This window comes from Entelurus aequoreus, linkage group LG19 (assembly GCF_033978785.1).
Source record: "Entelurus aequoreus isolate RoL-2023_Sb linkage group LG19, RoL_Eaeq_v1.1, whole genome shotgun sequence".
Lineage (NCBI taxonomy): Eukaryota > Metazoa > Chordata > Actinopteri > Syngnathiformes > Syngnathidae > Entelurus > Entelurus aequoreus.
The window spans coordinates 43,357,360-43,374,948 of NC_084749.1; the positions used below are offsets into that span (position 1 = coordinate 43,357,360).

Sequence of the window (17,589 nt, forward strand, 5' to 3'; positions counted from 1 at the left end):
TTGTGTTTGTTCCAAGCCATAGTTTATGCTGTTTGTTTCATGCCACAGTTTTGTGTTTGTTCTACGCCAAAGTTTGTTTGTTTCATGCCACAGTTTTGTGTTTGTTCCAAGCCATAGTTTGTTTCACGCCACAGTTTTGTCTTTGTTCCACGCCAAATTTTTGTGTGTTTCATGCCACAGTATTGTGTTTGTTCTACGCCAAAGTTTGTGTGTTTCATGCCACAGTTTTGTGTTTGTTCCAAGCCATAGTTTATGCTGTTTGTTTCACGCCACAGTTTTGTGTTTGTTCCACGCCATAGTTTGTTTGTTTCATGCCACAGTTTTGTGTTTGTTCCAAGCCATAGTTTATGCTGTTTGTTCCACACCATAGTTTGTTTGTTTCATGCCACAGTTTTGTGTTTGTTCCAAGCCATAGTTTTTGCTGTTTGTTTCATGCCACAGTTTTGTGTTTGTTCCAAGCCATGGTTTATGCTGTTTGTTTCACGCCACAGTTTTGTGTTTTTTCCACGCCATAGTTTGTTTGTTTCATGCCACAGTTTTGTGTTTGTTCCAAGCCATAGTTTATGCTGTTTGTTTCATGCCACAGTTTTGTGTTTGTTCCAAGCCATAGTTTATGCTGTTGGTTTCATGCCACAGTTTTGAGTTTTTTCCAAGCCATAGTTTATGCTGTTTGTTTCATGCCACAGTTTTGCGTTTGTTTCATGCCACAGTTTTGTGTTTGTTCCAAGCCATAGTTTATGCTGTTTGTTTCATGCCACAGTTTTGTGTTTGTTCCAAGCCATAATTTATGCTGTTTGTTTCATGCCACAGTTTTGTGTTTGTTCCACGCCATAGTTTATGCTGTTTGTTTCACGCCACAGTTTTGTGTTTGTTCCAAGCCATAGTTTATGCTGTTTGTTTCACGCCACAGTTTTGTGTTTGTTCCACGCCATAGTTTGTGTGTTTCATGCCACAGTTTTGTGTTTGTTCCAAGCCATAGTTTATGCTGTTTGTTTCATGCCACAGTTTTGTGTTTGTTCCAAGCCATAGTTTATGTTAGTTTACCTCATGCCCTGCCAAAGATTTCTTGAGAAGATTAAATTCATCTCCTACCTCACGCTGTCGTCCGGAGTTGTCCGTTCTGCATTCCCGGGAGAACGACCCCGCAGTGAGCTGCAAACCCCCCTCGTGACAAATATGTTTAAAAAACCAGTGTTGGTGGTTTTTTGGACAGTTTTAGAGTGCTTTATGGGCTGAATAAATCGTATCCTTTTGCTTCCATTGTTAGCCGCCTCTTACTAGCAATTGTTTATTATTTACAATACACAGAAAAGGGAAAAACAATGTCTCACACAGGGATTGTGGATGATGGGTTAGAATTCCAAAACAAGTGCAGTTCCCCTTTTGAATGTGCACTTTTTGTACTACATCACTTATAGAAGAATTGAGCAGTGAAAAACATATTTTGATATCATATTTCATTTCCCACCTGAAACTGTCTAGTGTGGAGCATCCGGCAGCTGGCTACAAGAAACTCTTTGAGACCGTGGAGGAGCTGAATGAGCCGATTCCGGCTAAAATCACCGGTAAGAGAGAGTACAATAATAAACACACCTGGTGCAATGTCATGATATTGCCAAAAGTATTTGGCCACCCATCCAAATGATGAGAATCAGGTGTCCTAATCACTTGGCCCGGCCACAGGTGTATACAATCACGCACTTAGGCATGGAGACTGTTTCTACAAACATTTGTGAAACAATGGGCCGCTCTCAGTGATTTCCAGCGTGGAACTGCCATAGGATGCCACCTGTGCAACAAATCCAGTCCTGAAATTTCCTCGCTCCTAAATATTCCAAAGTCAACTGTGGGCTTTATTATGAGAAAATGGAAGATTTTGAGAACAACAGCAAGTCAGCCACCAAGTGGTAGGCCACGTAAACTGACAGAGAGGAATTTCAACACCAACCATTCAACCATTCATTCACAACATTCGCATTTTTTAGCATTTTTTAAATTTAAATTCCCGCTTTTCCCGAAATTCCAGGAATTCTGTAATACAATTTCTCAATTAAAAATCTTACTACTTCAACATTTCTCAACCGATTTTGAAAAATTCCAACACCAACCATTCAACCATTCATTCACAACATTCGCATTTTTTAGCATTTAAAAAAAAAAAATTCCCGCTTTTCCCAAAATTCCAGGAATTCTGTAATACAATTTCTCAATTACAAATCTTTACTACTTCAAAATTTCTCTACCGATTTAAAAATTCCAACACCAACCATTTATTCACAACATTCACATTTGCTAGCATTTTTTTTAATTCTTGCTTTTCCCGAAATTCCAGGAATTCTGTAATACAATTTCTCAATTGAAAATCTTACTACTTCAACATTTCTCGACCGATTTTGAAAAATTCCAACTCCAACCATTCAACCATTCATTCACAACATTCGCATTTTTTAGCTTTTTTTTCATTTAAATTCCCGCTTTTCCCAAATTCCAGGAATTCTGTAATACAATTTCTCAATTAAAAATCTTACTACTTCAACAGTTCTTGACCGATTTGAAAAAATCCAACACCAACCATTCATTCACAACATTCGCATTTTTAAAAAAAAAATCCCGCTTTTCCCAAAATTCCAGGAATTCTTTAACACAATTTCTCAATTAAAAATCTTACTACTTCAACATTTCTCGACCGATTTGAAAACTTCCAACACCAACCATTCAACCATTCATTCACAACATTCGCATTTAAAAAAAAAATTCCAGCTTTTCCCCAAATTCCAGGAATTCTGTAATACAATTTCTCAATTAAAAATCTTACTACACTTCATAATTTCTCGACCGATTTGAAAAATTCCAACATCAACCATTCAACCATTCATTCACAACATTCGCATTTTTAAAAAAAAATCCCGCTTTTCCCAAAATTCCAGGAATTCTGTAATACAATTTCTCAATTAAAAATCTTACTACTTCAACAGTTCTTGACCGATTTGAAAAAATCCAACACCAACCATTCATTCACAACATTCGCATTTTTAAAAAAAAATCCCGCTTTTCCCAAAATTCCAGGAATTCTTTAATACAATTTCTCAATTAAAAATCTTACTACTTCAACATTTCTCGACCGATTTGAAAACTTCCAACACCAACCATTCAACCATTCATTCACAACATTCGCATTTAAAAAAAAAAATTCCAGCTTTTCCCGAAATTCCAGGAATTCTGTAATACAATTTCTCAATTAAAAATCTTACTACACTTCATAATTTCTCGACCGATTTGAAAAATTCCAACATCAACCATTCAACCATTCATTCACAACATTCGCATTTTTCAGCATTTTTTTAAAAATTCCCGCTTTTCCCGAAATTCCAGGAATTCTGTAATACAATTTCCCAATTAAAAATCTTACTATTTCAACATTTCTCGACCGATTTGAAAAATTCCAACACCAACCATTCATTCACAACATTCGCATTTTTTAGCATTTTAAAAAAAAATTCCCGCTTTTCCCAAAATTCCAGGAATTCTGTAATACAATTCCTCAATTAAAAATCTTACTACTTCAACATTTTTTGACCGATTTGAAAAATTCCAACACCAACCATTCAACCATTCATTCACAACATTCGCATTTTTTAGCATTTAAAAAAAAAATTCCTGCTTTTCGCAAAATTCCAGGAATTCTGTAATACAATTCCTCAATTAAAAATCTTACTACTTCAACATTTTTTGACCGATTTGAAAACTTCCAACACCAACCATTCAACCATTCATTCACAACATTCGCATTTAAAAAAAAAATTCCAGCTTTTCCCGAAATTCCAGGAATTCTGTAATACAATTTCTCAATTAAAAATCTTACTACACTTCATAATTTCTCGACCGATTAGAAAAATTCCAACATCAACCATTCAACCATTCATTCACAACATTCGCATTTTTCAGCATTTTTTAAAAAATTCCCGCTTTTCCCGAAATTCCAGGAATTCTGTAATACAATTTCCCAATTAAAAATCTTACTACTTCAACATTTCTCGACCGATTTGAAAAATTCCAACACCAACCATTCATTCACAACATTCACATTTTTTAGCATTTTAAAAAAAATTCCCGCTTTTCCCAAAATTCCAGGAATTCTGTAATACAATTCCTCAATTAAAAATCTTACTACTTCAACATTTTTTGACCGATTTGAAAAATTCCAACACCAACCATTCAACCATTCATTCACAACATTCGCATTTTTTAGCATTTTAAAAAAAAATTCCTGCTTTTCCCAAAATTCCAGGAATTCTGTAATACAATTCCTCAATTAAAAATCTTACTACTTCAACATTTTTTGACCGATTTGAAAAATTCCAACACCAACCATTCAACCATTCATTCACATTTTTTAGCCTTTAAAAAAAAAAAAATTCCCGCTGTTCCCGAAATTCTCTAATACCATTTATTACTTCAACATTTCTTGCCCGATTTAAACAATTCCAAAACCAACAAATTTAGCTCATTTTTGCTCCTAATCATTTTTTTTTTTAAAATCCTGCTTTTCCCCAAATCCCCAAGTTTCCAGGAAGTTCCCATTGAAATGAATGGTTTCCAAGTTGCACAATTCCCACATTTTTCAACCTATTCAAACCATTCCAACGTTAACACATTCTGTTCATCCTGGACATTCAAACTAACACTTTCCCAAGTTCCAAACCAAATTCCGGTTTTCCTGGAAATTCTTACTCTTCAACATTCAAACCATTCCAACATTGAAACTACATTCTGTCAGCATTTCAGCATTGGAGCATTCACACGCAATTCCTTCAGGAATTGCCTCTTCTACTTAAGTAATAATGTTCAAACTGTTACAATGCAACTAACTATAAATATGTGACTATTTTCTTTTTTTACCTAATTTCCTTTGGCCTTGTCCTCATTTCATGTTCACAAGAAAGAACACTTTTTTTTTCTCATCTTTTGTGTGCAGGTAATTTACCAGCATGGCTTGGCGGCAGTCTCCTCAGGGTGGGACCCGGTCTCTTTGAGATCGGGGACCAACCTTTCCACCACCTCTTTGACGGACAGGCGATCATGCACAAATTTGACCTGAAAGATGGTCAGGTGACTTACTTCAGGAAGTAAGAATAGCACACTTTATATTAAAAAGAAGGACTCATAACTGATGCTTTACTGTACTGTACACTAGTCAAGAAATAATCTGATTTGTTATATTTGGCCCACAGTCCACGATCAGTTTAATCCATTGCATTATTTTATTTTTAGGAAATAAATATTAACTTTATAATAGTAACATTATAGTTGAATATCTCTATTGATTACATAATTATTTGAGGAAAATTGCTCCGGAAATTATTTAAAAAAAAAAACACAACCTATTAACTCATGGAATAGAACAAAACAGTCTTTATTGTCATTGATTAGCAGGGAACAACTACATTAGGATGGATCACTCTTTCCCCAAAGCATAAACAAGAATGGTGTAAAAGTGCAAAAATAAATAAATAAAATAAAAAACAAAACAACTAACACATTAAGGACTGTCACCGGATAAACAATCATATTTGAAATCAAAGAAGAAAAATAAAATGAAAATTCCAAACCATAATGTGGCATCCACATGTTTCTATGTCAGTGTTGAGAAACAAGGGACCAGCGCTATGAAAACAAGCCCAACACATTGTGAAAGTGTTGTATTATTACTCTGTATATGTATATATATAAAATATATATATACCGGTATATACACTACCGTTCAAAAGTTTGGGGTCACATTGAAATGTCCTTATTTTTGAAGGAAAAGCACTGTACTTTTCAATGAAGATAACTTTAAACTAGTCTTAACTTTAAAGAAATACACTCTATACATTGCTAATGTGGTAAATGACTATTCTGGCTGCAAATGTCTGGTTTTTGGTGCAATATCAACATAGGTGTATAGAGGCAACTATCACTCCAGTGTTCTAATGGTACAATGTGTTTGCTCATTGGCTCAGAAGGCTAATTGATGATTAGAAAACCCTTGTGCAATCATGTTCACACATCTGAAAACAGTTTAGCTCGTTACAGAAGCTACAAAACTGACCTTCCTTTGAGCGGATTGAGTTTCTGGAGCATCACATTTGTGGGGTCAATTAAACGCTCAAAATGGCCAGAAAAAGAGAACTTTCATCTGAAACTCGACAGTCTATTCTTGTTCTTAGAAATGAAGGCTATTCCACAAAATTGTTTGGGTGACCCCAAACTTTTGAACGGTAGTGTATGTATATACAGTCACGGTCAAAAGTTTACATACACTTGTAAAGAACTTAATGTCATGGCTGTCTTGAGTTTCCAATAATTTCTACAACTCTTATTTTTTTGTGATAGAGTGATTGGAGCACATACTTGTTGGTCACAAAAAAACATTCATGAAGTTTGGTTCTTTTATGAATTTATTATGGGTCTACTGAAAATGTGAGCAAATGTGCTGGGTCAAAAGTATACATACAGCAATGTTAATATTTTCTTACATGTCCCTTGGCAAGTTTCACTGCAATAAGGCGCTTTTGGTAGCCATCCACAAGCTTCTGCTTGAATTTTTGACCACTCCTCTTGACAAAATTGGTGCAGTTCAGCTAAATTTGATGGTTTTCCGACATGGACTTGTTTCTTCAGCATTGTCCACACGTTTAAGTCAGGACTTTGGGAAGGCCATTCTAAAACCTTCATTCTAGCCTGATTTAGCCATTCCTTTACCACTTTTGACGTGTGTTTGGGGTCATTGTCCTGTTGGAACACCCAACTGCGCCCAAGACCCAACCTCCGGGCTGATGATTTTAGGTTGTCCTGAAGAATTTTGGAGGTAATCCTCCTTTTTCATTGTCCCATTTACTCTCTGTAAAGCACCAGTTCCATTGACAGCAAAACAGGCCCAGAGCAAAATACTACCACCACCATGCTTGTGACTTCAATAATAAATATGGCAGTGCCATGTTGGCATTTTTTTTCCATAACTTGAGTTGATTTATTTTGGAAAACCTTGTTACATTGTTTAATGCATCTAGCGGGGCATCACAACAAAATTAGGCATAATAATGTGTTTATTGCACGACTGTATATATCTGTATCGGTTGATATCGGAATCGGTAATTAAGAGTTGGACGATATCGGCAAAAAAGCCATTATCGGACATCTCTAAACACTGGCAGTGTTTCCCTTTTAACGGTGGTTTATCTTATCTTCACATTCAGGTTCATCAAAACAGACGCATATGTCCGTGCCATGACGGAGAACAGGGTGGTCATCACCGAGTTTGGCACAGCAGCATACCCTGACCCCTGCAAAAACATCTTCTCCAGGTGACCTTGACTGTTGCACATATGATGCTGCTGCTGTGTTGTATATCTACGCTTAAGGCGGATGGAACATCCCCTGTCAGGATTCTAAAATGTTGTACAGCGTTATTTGTTAGAAATAATGGAGATGAGAGGGATGCAAGTCTGTGTTAGGATAATGATCCAATTCACGTTCTCATTTTAAGTAACACAGCAATGATACTGTACCGTTAGGGGTGCATGTCTGATGGAAGGGCTTTGTTACGTCACGACTCTGGATAGCGATGAGTGTTGTCAGCAGGTTTATTGACGTTCAAAAGGGTGAAACCTAAAAGACAAACAATACAGTCAATGTATACATATGTTATGCAAATGTATTCATATATGCTGTAATGCTACTGTAACCTATTTTTATGGCCTTGCCTCTTTGTGATGTTAAGTTCCTGTTATAAGCTGTTATACCAGGGGTGTCAAACTCAAACACAGAGTGGGCCAAAATGTAAAACTGAACAAAGCCGCGGGCCAAGGTTGAACAAATGAACCTTTTAATAGGGACCCAAACAAGTTTTGAACAAGCAAGGCTTATATAACTTTATAGTGACATGCAAAATCCAGTTTCAAATAATAATAATAATAATTAAAAAATATCAATGGCATATCAAATACAATTTAAATAAAAATTGAATGCCTATTTTCTATTTGCAGCCTTCTGAGGTAAATATCAACATGAACTTTTTCCACAGGCTAATACATTTGAAAATAAAATAACAATGAATAAACCAACCATTCAGGACTTTAAACTGCTCAGTTTGCAACACACTGATCTAATCTGATGTGCCCAAGCCAGATACCTGCCATCTTTTCTTGGATGCTAGTTCATTAATGTCGGGGCTCAGGCTTTGAGCTGAGGCAACCTTCATTATCTAACGAATGTGTTTATCAGTCATTATATCTCGTAGTCCACCCGGACCACAGTCTTGGGGGCGTACCTGAAATGCACTTATGGCGTCACATTAGTACCAAAAATCCAAGCGCGTAAAAACTGTTATCGTGCGCTGATTCTCCACTTCGTGCGCGCGTGCGCGACACCCTTTTGCGCGCGCATGGTGCCTTCTTGCGTGCGCGCTGTCTCGGTCTGTGCGCTGTCATGTTTCATTTTGGTACTTTGGGGGCGGGTATGCTTAGACCGCCCCTTCTTTCTGATTGGCTTTGAAAGAAAAAAAAGAAAGAAAAAAAAAAGAAAAATACAACTTCAAGTAGGTTGTAAAAAAAGGCAGATGAAGTGAAACTATAGCAATGCTTTTCTTTACACTCTCTCATGCACACATAAATAAAGTTTAGTTAATAGAAAATAGAATAAAAAACAAAATAAAAAACTTGGTGTAAAAAGTTTAGACACCCCTGATCTAAAATATTAGAAGGTCACAAAATAAAAATTAAATATACTTAAAATATATCTCATAAATATGTTATGAGAAGTATATTGTTTAAAAAATATTAATATTAATTGTTGATATTTTAAACATCTTTCAGATTACATTGCTCGAATTCAAAAACCACTTTACTACACAAATATTAGGCCCAATGTGCAGGATTATTCTATTAGTATTAGTTATTTTTATGTTTTATCATATCTTAGCTTATTTTTATGTTGTATCATATCTTAGCCTATTTTTATATGGTCTTATTATATTTATATTTCAGTTTTTATTGTATTTTATTTTATTTTATAGTTTTTCATATTGTAGTTTATTTTTATGTTTGATTATATCTTATCTTATTTCATATTATTTTTGGACTTTTACCTGATGTGTATTTTAATTATTTTTAATCCATTTATTTGATCATCTAGTGTTTTCTCAAAGAGCCCTCTGGATCTCCACGTCCAGAGGGTTCCTGTGATTGGCTATTGTCATTGTGTTGTTATTATTATTATTATTGTTGTTGTTGTTGTTTGTTTATTTTTATGTACATGTTTGACTGTCTTCATGGAGTGTGGGTGTTATTTCTCATTTTGTTTTTAACTATGTAAAGCACTTTGAGCTGCATTTTAAATGTATGAAAAGTGCTTTATAAATAAAAATGTATTATTATTATTTTTAGTAATAGTACCCTTACAATCACTCCAAACCAGTTCAATAACTTACCTCTTTTTCAGCCAACATTTTTTTATCCACTTCTTCCTCCGTAAATCTTGATACATATTGACGATGACCCGCCCTGCTATACTTCTGATTGCTCAAAGCCAATCAGAAAGAAGGGGCGGTCTAAGCATACCCGCCTCCAAAGTACCAAAATGAAACATGACAGCGCACAGACCGAGACAGCGCGCGCGCAGAAAGGCACCGCGCGCGCGCAAAACGAGACAGCGCGCGCGCAGAAAGGCACCGCGCGCATGCACGAAGGCGCCGCGCACGCGCAAAAGGCCTTTGATGATATTACAGATTGTAGATGGTGAAATCCCTAAATTCCTTGCAATAGCTGGTTGAGAAAGGTTTTTCTTAAACTGTTCAACAATTTGCTCACGCATTTGTTGGCAAAGTGGTGACCCTCGCCCCATCCTTGTTTGTGAATGACTGAGCATTTCATGGAATCTACTTTTATACCCAATCATGGCACCCACCTGTTCCCAATTTGCCTGTTCACCTGTGGGATGTTCCAAATAAGTGTTTGATGAGCATTCCTCAACTTTATCAGTATTTATTGCCACCTTTCCCAACTTCTTTGTCACGTGTTGCTGGCATCAAATTCTAAAGTTCATGATTATTTGCAAAAAAAATAAAGTTTACATCAAATATGTTGTCTTTGTAGCATATTCAACTGAATATGGGTTGAAAATGATTTGCAAATCATTGTATTCTGTTTATATTTACATCTAACACAATTTCCCAACTCATATGGAAACGGGGTTTGTACTTACAAACAGCAAGCACTAATCAATTATAAAACAATGACATGCATAAAGGACTGACTTGTTGTTTGTGTGTCTGCAGATTCTTCACTTACTTTAAGGGGATCGAAGTGACTGATAACTGCATGGTGAACATTTATCCAGTTGGCGAAGACTTCTACGCTGTTACAGAAACCAACTACATTACAAAGGTGGATCCCGACTCACTGGAAACGTTAAAGAAGGTGAGAGTCATGGAGACAGGACACCGCCGATAAATACAAAGCGGTCGTTTACAGAGTGTTGATTTGTGAATGTGCTCACATGACTGTAGGTGGACCTGTGTAAGTACCTGTCTGTGAACGGGGTGACAGCCCACCCCCACATCGAGGCGGATGGGACAGTGTACAATATTGGTAACTGCTTTGGAAAGAACATGAGTCTGGCTTACAACATTGTCAGGATCCCACCTGCTCAGAGAGGTGAGTCACATTTTGTTGGTTATTTTGTTGGACTTTCCCTGATTACATGGCAACAGCTGTTTCTAAAGGAAGGGGGTCGTAAACAGCCGCTGCCTTTGGTCACAAAACAGTTCAAAGAAAAGGTGCCTGGAGGGGAGTCAGGTCCTGCTTCCTCTCCGCTTTGTAGATCTCGGATTACAATACATCAAAGAAACTGACACCTTCATGTCGCTTCCCATCCTACACAGTGGAGTTTTACAAGCCTTTTGATTGGTAAGATCAAAGACAGCTTTTGTCTGCTCGTCGGGAACTCATGGCAACACAAAGTTTTGTGATTACTTAGATACAATTATTCTGACAACCAGCATGTCTAAAGTGAAGCCCAGGGGCCATTTTTATTTTTTAATGCTACGTGTACAGGTTGAAGAAGACGGCACAGACAGGAGGGACGTCGTTTAGCTCTATATTTATTATTAAACAACATTAATAAACAAGGGAATGGAGTGTGACTAATCCAAAAGGTGTACGGGTGTGACTATGTGTAGAGAGTATCTGTAGTTTGTTACCGGAAGTGTTGAGCGAGGTGCGGAAGTCCAAGAGGGGGCAAGGCTGGCTCGTAGGTCTGTGGGCGGGTCAAGTGCAGGAGCGAGGCGTCGAAGTCCGTGTCCAGGCGGGAGGTCGAGATCCAAGAGTGGCAGCCAGGAAACCGTAGGGGAACACGGGGAAACGAGACACACAGCTCGTAACGCGGGAACGGAGGAATGCTGCTGGAAGACGACATTAACATACAAAACATGTCTAGATTATTGTGAGGTTTTGTATTAGTGTTCCTAAAAATCTGATATACAGGCCCCCAGACACATTTTTTTCCCTAAATTTGGCCCCCGAGTCAAGATAATTGCCCAGGCCTGTCCAAGTTGTTTGGCCCCCAGCCCCTTGTCTCTAAATCCCAGTGACGCCTGTGTTTCTAACTTTAATGGTGGGTCCTTGAATGGACCACAGTTATGTGCAATGACAAATCACTTTATTCTATGCTGCCACAGATGCATTTTTGATGGAGGGGTGTAGTCATTCAAGTAACCTTCTTACTAAACTTTCACGGCTATATTTATTTTATATTAACCTTCAACTCATTTTTTTCTGGATGCGGCCCTCAGAGGAAACGGTTTTGGACACCCCTGATACACTATATTGCCAAAAGTACTTGGCCACCTGCCTTGACTCACATATGAACTTGAAGTGCCATCCCATTCCTAACCCATAGGGTTCAATATGATGTGGGTCCACCTTTTGCAGCGATTACAGCTTCAACTCTTCTGGGAAGGCTGTCCACAAGGTTGCGGAGTGTGTTTATAAGAATTTTCCACCATTCTTCCAAAAGCACATTGGTGAGGTCACACACTGATGTTGGTGGAGAAGGCCTCCGTTCCAATTCATTCTAAAGGTGTTCTATTGGGTTCAGGTCAGGACTCTGTGCAAGCCAGTCAAGTTCATCCACACCAGACTATGTCATCCATGTCTTTATGGACCTTGCTGTGTTGGAAGAGGAAGGGGCCCACCCAAACTGTTCCCACAAGGTTGGGAGCATGGAATTGTCCAAAATGTTTTGGTATCCTGGAGCAATCAAAGTTAATTTCGCTGGAACTAAGGGGCCAAGCCCAACTCCTGAAAAACAACCCCACCCCATAATTCCTCCAAATTTCACACTCGGCACAATGCAGTCCGAAGTGTAGCGTTCTCCTGGTAACCTCCAAACCCAGACTCGTCCATCAGATTGGACTTGGTGATGTATGGCTTAGATGCAGCCGCTCGGCCATGGAAACCCATTCCATGAAGCTGTCTGCGTACTGTACGTGGGCTAATTGGAAGGTCACATGAAGTTTGGAGCTCCGTAGCAACTGACTGTGCAGAAAGTCTTTGCACTATGTGCTTCAGCATCCGCTGACCCCTCTCTGTCAGTTTACGTGGCCTACCACTTGGTGGCTGAGTTGCTGTTGTTCCCAAACTCTTCCATTTTCTTATAATAAAGCCGACAGTTGACTTTGGAATATTTAGGAGCGAGGAAATTTCACGACTGGGTTTGTTGCACAGGTGGCATCCTATGGCAGTTCCATGCTGGAAATCACTGAGAGCGGCCCATTCTTTCACAAATGTTTGTAGAAACAGTCTCCATGCCTAAGTGCTTGATTTTATACACCCGATTCTGATCATTTGGATGGGTGGACAATTACTTTTGGCAATATAGTGTACCGGTATATGATATTGATGAATAACAATGAAGTCAACTCAAAGGAGGATTTTTTATTTATTTTTGTTGAGTACAACATAATCATTAGAATGTATTGTTTCCCTTTCCACCCTTTTTTACTCTCTCTGACATTCCGCAACTGTGTCTTTCCAGACAAGTCGGACCCCTTGGAGAAATCCCAGGTCATCGTTCAGCTCCCAAGCAGTGAGAGATTAAAACCCTCCTACATACACAGGTACTGTCTCCATTTATACAATGAAAAACAAAAAATCAAAACAAATTCAAGAGTGTGTTTGCCACAATGAAGTCCAACTTGAGGCAAGGGAATAGTGCTGGTCCGGACGGGATCCCCCCCAGAAGTCCCCAAAAACTGCGATCTCGATAACATTATACTGGAGATCTGCAACCAGGCTCTGATAGAGAACCTCAAGCCCGACATATGGTCCTTGTCAGACATCATCCCGGTTCCCAGATCTGGAGATCTGTCTAAGCCAGACAGCTATCGTGGCATTAGCCTGACCTGTGTCATAGCGAAGCTCTACAACCGCATGATATTAAACCGGATTAGGGACGCCATTGACCCACACCTGAGGGACAACCAAAATGGCTTCAGAAAGGGAAGGACCACCCTAGGCCAGATCCTGGCCTTAAGGAGAATGATTGAGGAGGTGAAGAAGAACAACTTGACAACAGTACTGTGTTTCATTGATTTCAAAAAGGCATTTGCTGAGAATCCTCAAGAACCCCTGCTGTAGCCCTGGCAGACCTAGACTACACAGATGACATCTGCATGTTGGCTGATCGCGTGGAGCAGGCACAGGAACTCCTGAACAGAGTGGAGGTGGAATGTGCCAGGGTTGGCCTCAGACTGAACGCAAAGAAGACTGAAGTAATCACCTATAACCTACACATGGACTACCCGCCAATAACAACATCAGATGGCAACGCTCTGCGAGAGGTCAATGACTTCAAGTACTTGGGTTCCTGGATGAACTCCACAGAACAAGACCTTATCGTCAGGAAGGCACTAGCGTGGAGGGCCTTGAACGGTATGTCAAGAGTGTGGCGCTCGAATCTCCCCCGACACATAAAGCTGAGTCTATTCCACGTCACTGTGGAGTCTGTCCTCCTGTATGGCTGTGAAAGCTGGACCCTGACACCCACCCTGCAGAAGTCCCTAAATGGGTGCTACACCAGAACGATACGAGCTGTTCTGAATGTGGACCAGAACATCCACATTACCAACAAGGACCTGTACGGGCAACTGCAGAGGCTCAGCAAGAAGGTAACAGCTAGGACAGTGGTTCTTAACCTAGGTTTGATCGAACCCTAGGGGTTCGGTGAGTCGGCCTCAGGGGTTCGGTGGAGCATCCGCCGCGGAGGTCAAGCCACACCCGACTCATCGTGTACATAAAAACTTCTCCCTATCGGCATATCATGGATACGGCAACAGCAGAAGTCAAACTGATTTGCAGGTGTGTAATTTGTTGTGAGTTCATGCACTGTGTTGGTTTTGTTCTTTAAACAAGGTGATGTTCATGCATGGTTCATTTTGTGCACCAGTAAAAAAATCATATAACTTAGTCTTGAATCTCCGGGTTGGGGAGAAGATCTTGCCCCAAGTGTAGGAGTTCAAGTACCTTGGAGTCTTGTGGGAAGAGTGGATCATGAGATCGACAGGCGGATCGGTGCGGCATCTTCAGTAATGCGGATGCTGTATCGATCCGTTGTGGTGAAGAAGGAGCTGAGCCGGAAGGCAAAGCTCTCAATTTACCGGTCGATCTACGTTCTCATCCTCACCAATGGTCATGAGCTTTGGGTTATGACCGAAAGGACAAGATCACGGGTACAAGCGGCCCAAATGAATTTCCTCCGCCGGGTGGCGGGCTCTCCCTTAGAGAGAGGGTGAGAAGCTCTGTCATCCGGGAGGAGCTCAAACTAAAGCCGCTGCTCCTCCACATGGAGAGGAGCCAGATGAGGTGGTTTGGTCATCTGGTCAGGACACCACCCGAACGCCTCCCTAGGGAGGTGTTTAGGGCACGTCTGACCGGTAGGAGGCCACGGGGAAGACCCAGGATACGTTGGAAAGACTATGTCTCCCGGCTGGCCTGGGAACGCCTCGGTATCCCCCGGGAGGAGCTGGACGAAGTGGCTGGGGAGAGGGAAGTCTGGGCTTCTCTGCTTAGGCTGCTGCCTCGGATAAGCGGAAGAAGATGGATGGACTAAAGAAGGGTTCGGTGAATGCGCATATGAAACTGGTGGGGTTCGGTACCTCCAACAAGGTTAAGAACCACTGAGCTAGGAGGATGAAGCCGGCCGGCCACTGCCACAGACATCGGGAGCTCCCGGCCAGCAGGCTGGTCCTATGGGAACCAACGCACGGGCATCGATCGCGAGGACGTCCCGCGCTAGCATACGTGGACATCCTGAAGAAGGATGCGGGAGTGTATGGAGAACCGGAATGATGGGAGACTCCGATGGAAGCTCGTCTGAGGACGACTGACAGAGAGCAAAAGCCTTCCTATGGAATTTAACGCAAAATGATTAAATGTACTTTTTTGAAGTATGAATTTTTTTTTAAAGTGCTAAATCGTATACATCCGTTTCTCTTTGCTTGTGTTTCTTTAGTTTCGGTTTGACGGACAACTATTTTGTCTTCGTGGAGCAGCCGGTAAAAATCAACCTGCTCAAGTTCCTGTCGGCTTGGAGTGTCAGAGGTGCGACATACATGGACTGCTTCGAATCTAACGAGACCATGGGGGTAGGTGAGCTCGTTATTGTGTAACCGGTCTTACACACATGATTGATTGATTGATTGAGACTTGTATTAGTAGATTGCACAGTACAGTACATATTCCGTACAATTGACCACTAAATGGTAACACCCCAATAAGTTTTTCAACTTGTTTAAGTCGGGGTCCACGTTAATCAATTCACGGTAAAGATGAATAAACATACAGTTATAATTGCGGGCTTAAAATATATTTTGTATGTGTTTGATGGAGTTGAGGGTAGCACTCTAAGGGCCTGATCTACTTAAGGTTTGCGCGCATCAAAACAAGTGCAAGCTTGGTAGCGCACGCAAAAGTGATCTGCTAAGCTGTGCACAGAGAGGATTGTGTCTGTTAAATCAGTGGTCCCCAACCACCGGGCCGTGGCCCGGTACCGGTCCGCAGACCGATTGGTACCGGGCCGCGCAAGAAATAAATAAAAAATAAAAAAATAAATATATATATATATATATTTTTTAAATTAAATCAACATAAAAAACACAATATATACATTATAGAGTGTCCGCCCTGAGATCGGTAGGTTGTGAGTTCAAACCCCGGCCGAGTCATACCAAAGACTATAAAAATGGGACCCATTACCTCCCTGCTTGGCACTCAGCATCAAGGGTTGGAATTGGGGGTTAAATCACCAAAATGATTCCCGGGCGCGGCACCGCTGCTGCCCACTGCTCCCCTCACCTCACAGGGGGTGATCAAGGGGATGGGTCAAATGCAGAGGACAAATTTCACCACACCTAGTGTGTGTGTGACAATCATTGGTACTTTAACTTTAACTTAATATCAATATAGATCAATACAGTCTGCAGGGATACAGTCCGTAAGCACACATGATTGTATTTCTTTATGGAAAAAAAAAAAAAATCCCCCCCCCCGGTCCATGGGACAAATTTTCAAGCGTTGACCGGTCCCCAGCTACAAAAATGTTGGGGACCACTGTGTTAAACAGACAAGAGCGCCGTGTGTAATGTTCTATATTTTCAATGGAACATTTAAAATGTTGGTGTTGTTTACTTGAGACATATTGCCATCACAGTGCAGCCTACACTTATGTTACTCTTATGTTTGACTGCCATCTACTGGTCACACTTATCATTACACCATGTACCGAATAAAATAGCTTCGAGGTGGGTAAGCTCAACCAAACTTACTCCTTACTATTAGGCGCACCGGGTTATAAGGCGCACTGTCGAGTTTTGAGGGAAAAATAAGGATTTTAAGTGCGCCTTATAGTCCGGAAAATACGGAAGATTACCCGCAACTCGCACAATTTTATGAAGGGTCAACCCACTGTAGTGTCCAGCAGAGCTCTTACACCACACTGCAACACTCGCTGGCGCCTTTAATACTGCAAATTATGTTTTTTAACAGTTTAACATTTCTAACTATGACAGTGTTTCCACTATACTATACTAGAGATGCCCGATAATGGCTTTTTTGCCGATATTCCGATATTGTCCAACTCTTAATTACCGATTCCGATATCAACCGATACCGATATATACAGTCTTGGAATCAACAAATTATTATGCCTAATTTTGTTGTGATGCCCCGCTGGATGCATTAAACAATGTAAGAAGGTTTTCCAAAATAAATCAACTCAAGTTATGGAAATAAAAGGCCAACATGGCACTGCCATATTTATTATTGAAGTCACAAAGTGCTTTTTTTTTTTTTTATCATGCCTCAAAACAGCAGCTTGGAATTTGGGACATGCTCTCCCTGAGAGAGCATGAGGAGGTTGAGGTGGGCGGGGTTGAGGTGGGGGGGGGGGGGGGTGTATATTGTAGCGTCCCGGAAGAGTTAGTGCTGCAAGGGGTTCTGGGTATTTGTGGTTGTGTTACGGTGCAGATGTGAAATATTCTCTCCCTCTCAATAG

General features: G+C 40.2%; 1 protein-coding gene across 1 annotated transcript in view; it reads left to right on the forward strand.

Annotated features, from left to right (window-relative positions):
• LOC133635379 (retinal Mueller cells isomerohydrolase-like) overlaps positions 1–17,589 on the forward strand; it is a 39,227-nt gene that overhangs the window by 5,439 nt on the left and 16,199 nt on the right. The window contains exons 3-9 of the mRNA XM_062028528.1: positions 1,483–1,565; positions 4,976–5,126; positions 7,239–7,346; positions 10,316–10,457; positions 10,547–10,694; positions 13,075–13,156; positions 15,550–15,682. Of these exons, the coding sequence (XP_061884512.1) occupies positions 1,483–1,565; positions 4,976–5,126; positions 7,239–7,346; positions 10,316–10,457; positions 10,547–10,694; positions 13,075–13,156; positions 15,550–15,682 (847 nt within the window). The remainder of the gene's footprint in view (positions 1–1,482; positions 1,566–4,975; positions 5,127–7,238; positions 7,347–10,315; positions 10,458–10,546; positions 10,695–13,074; positions 13,157–15,549; positions 15,683–17,589) is intronic.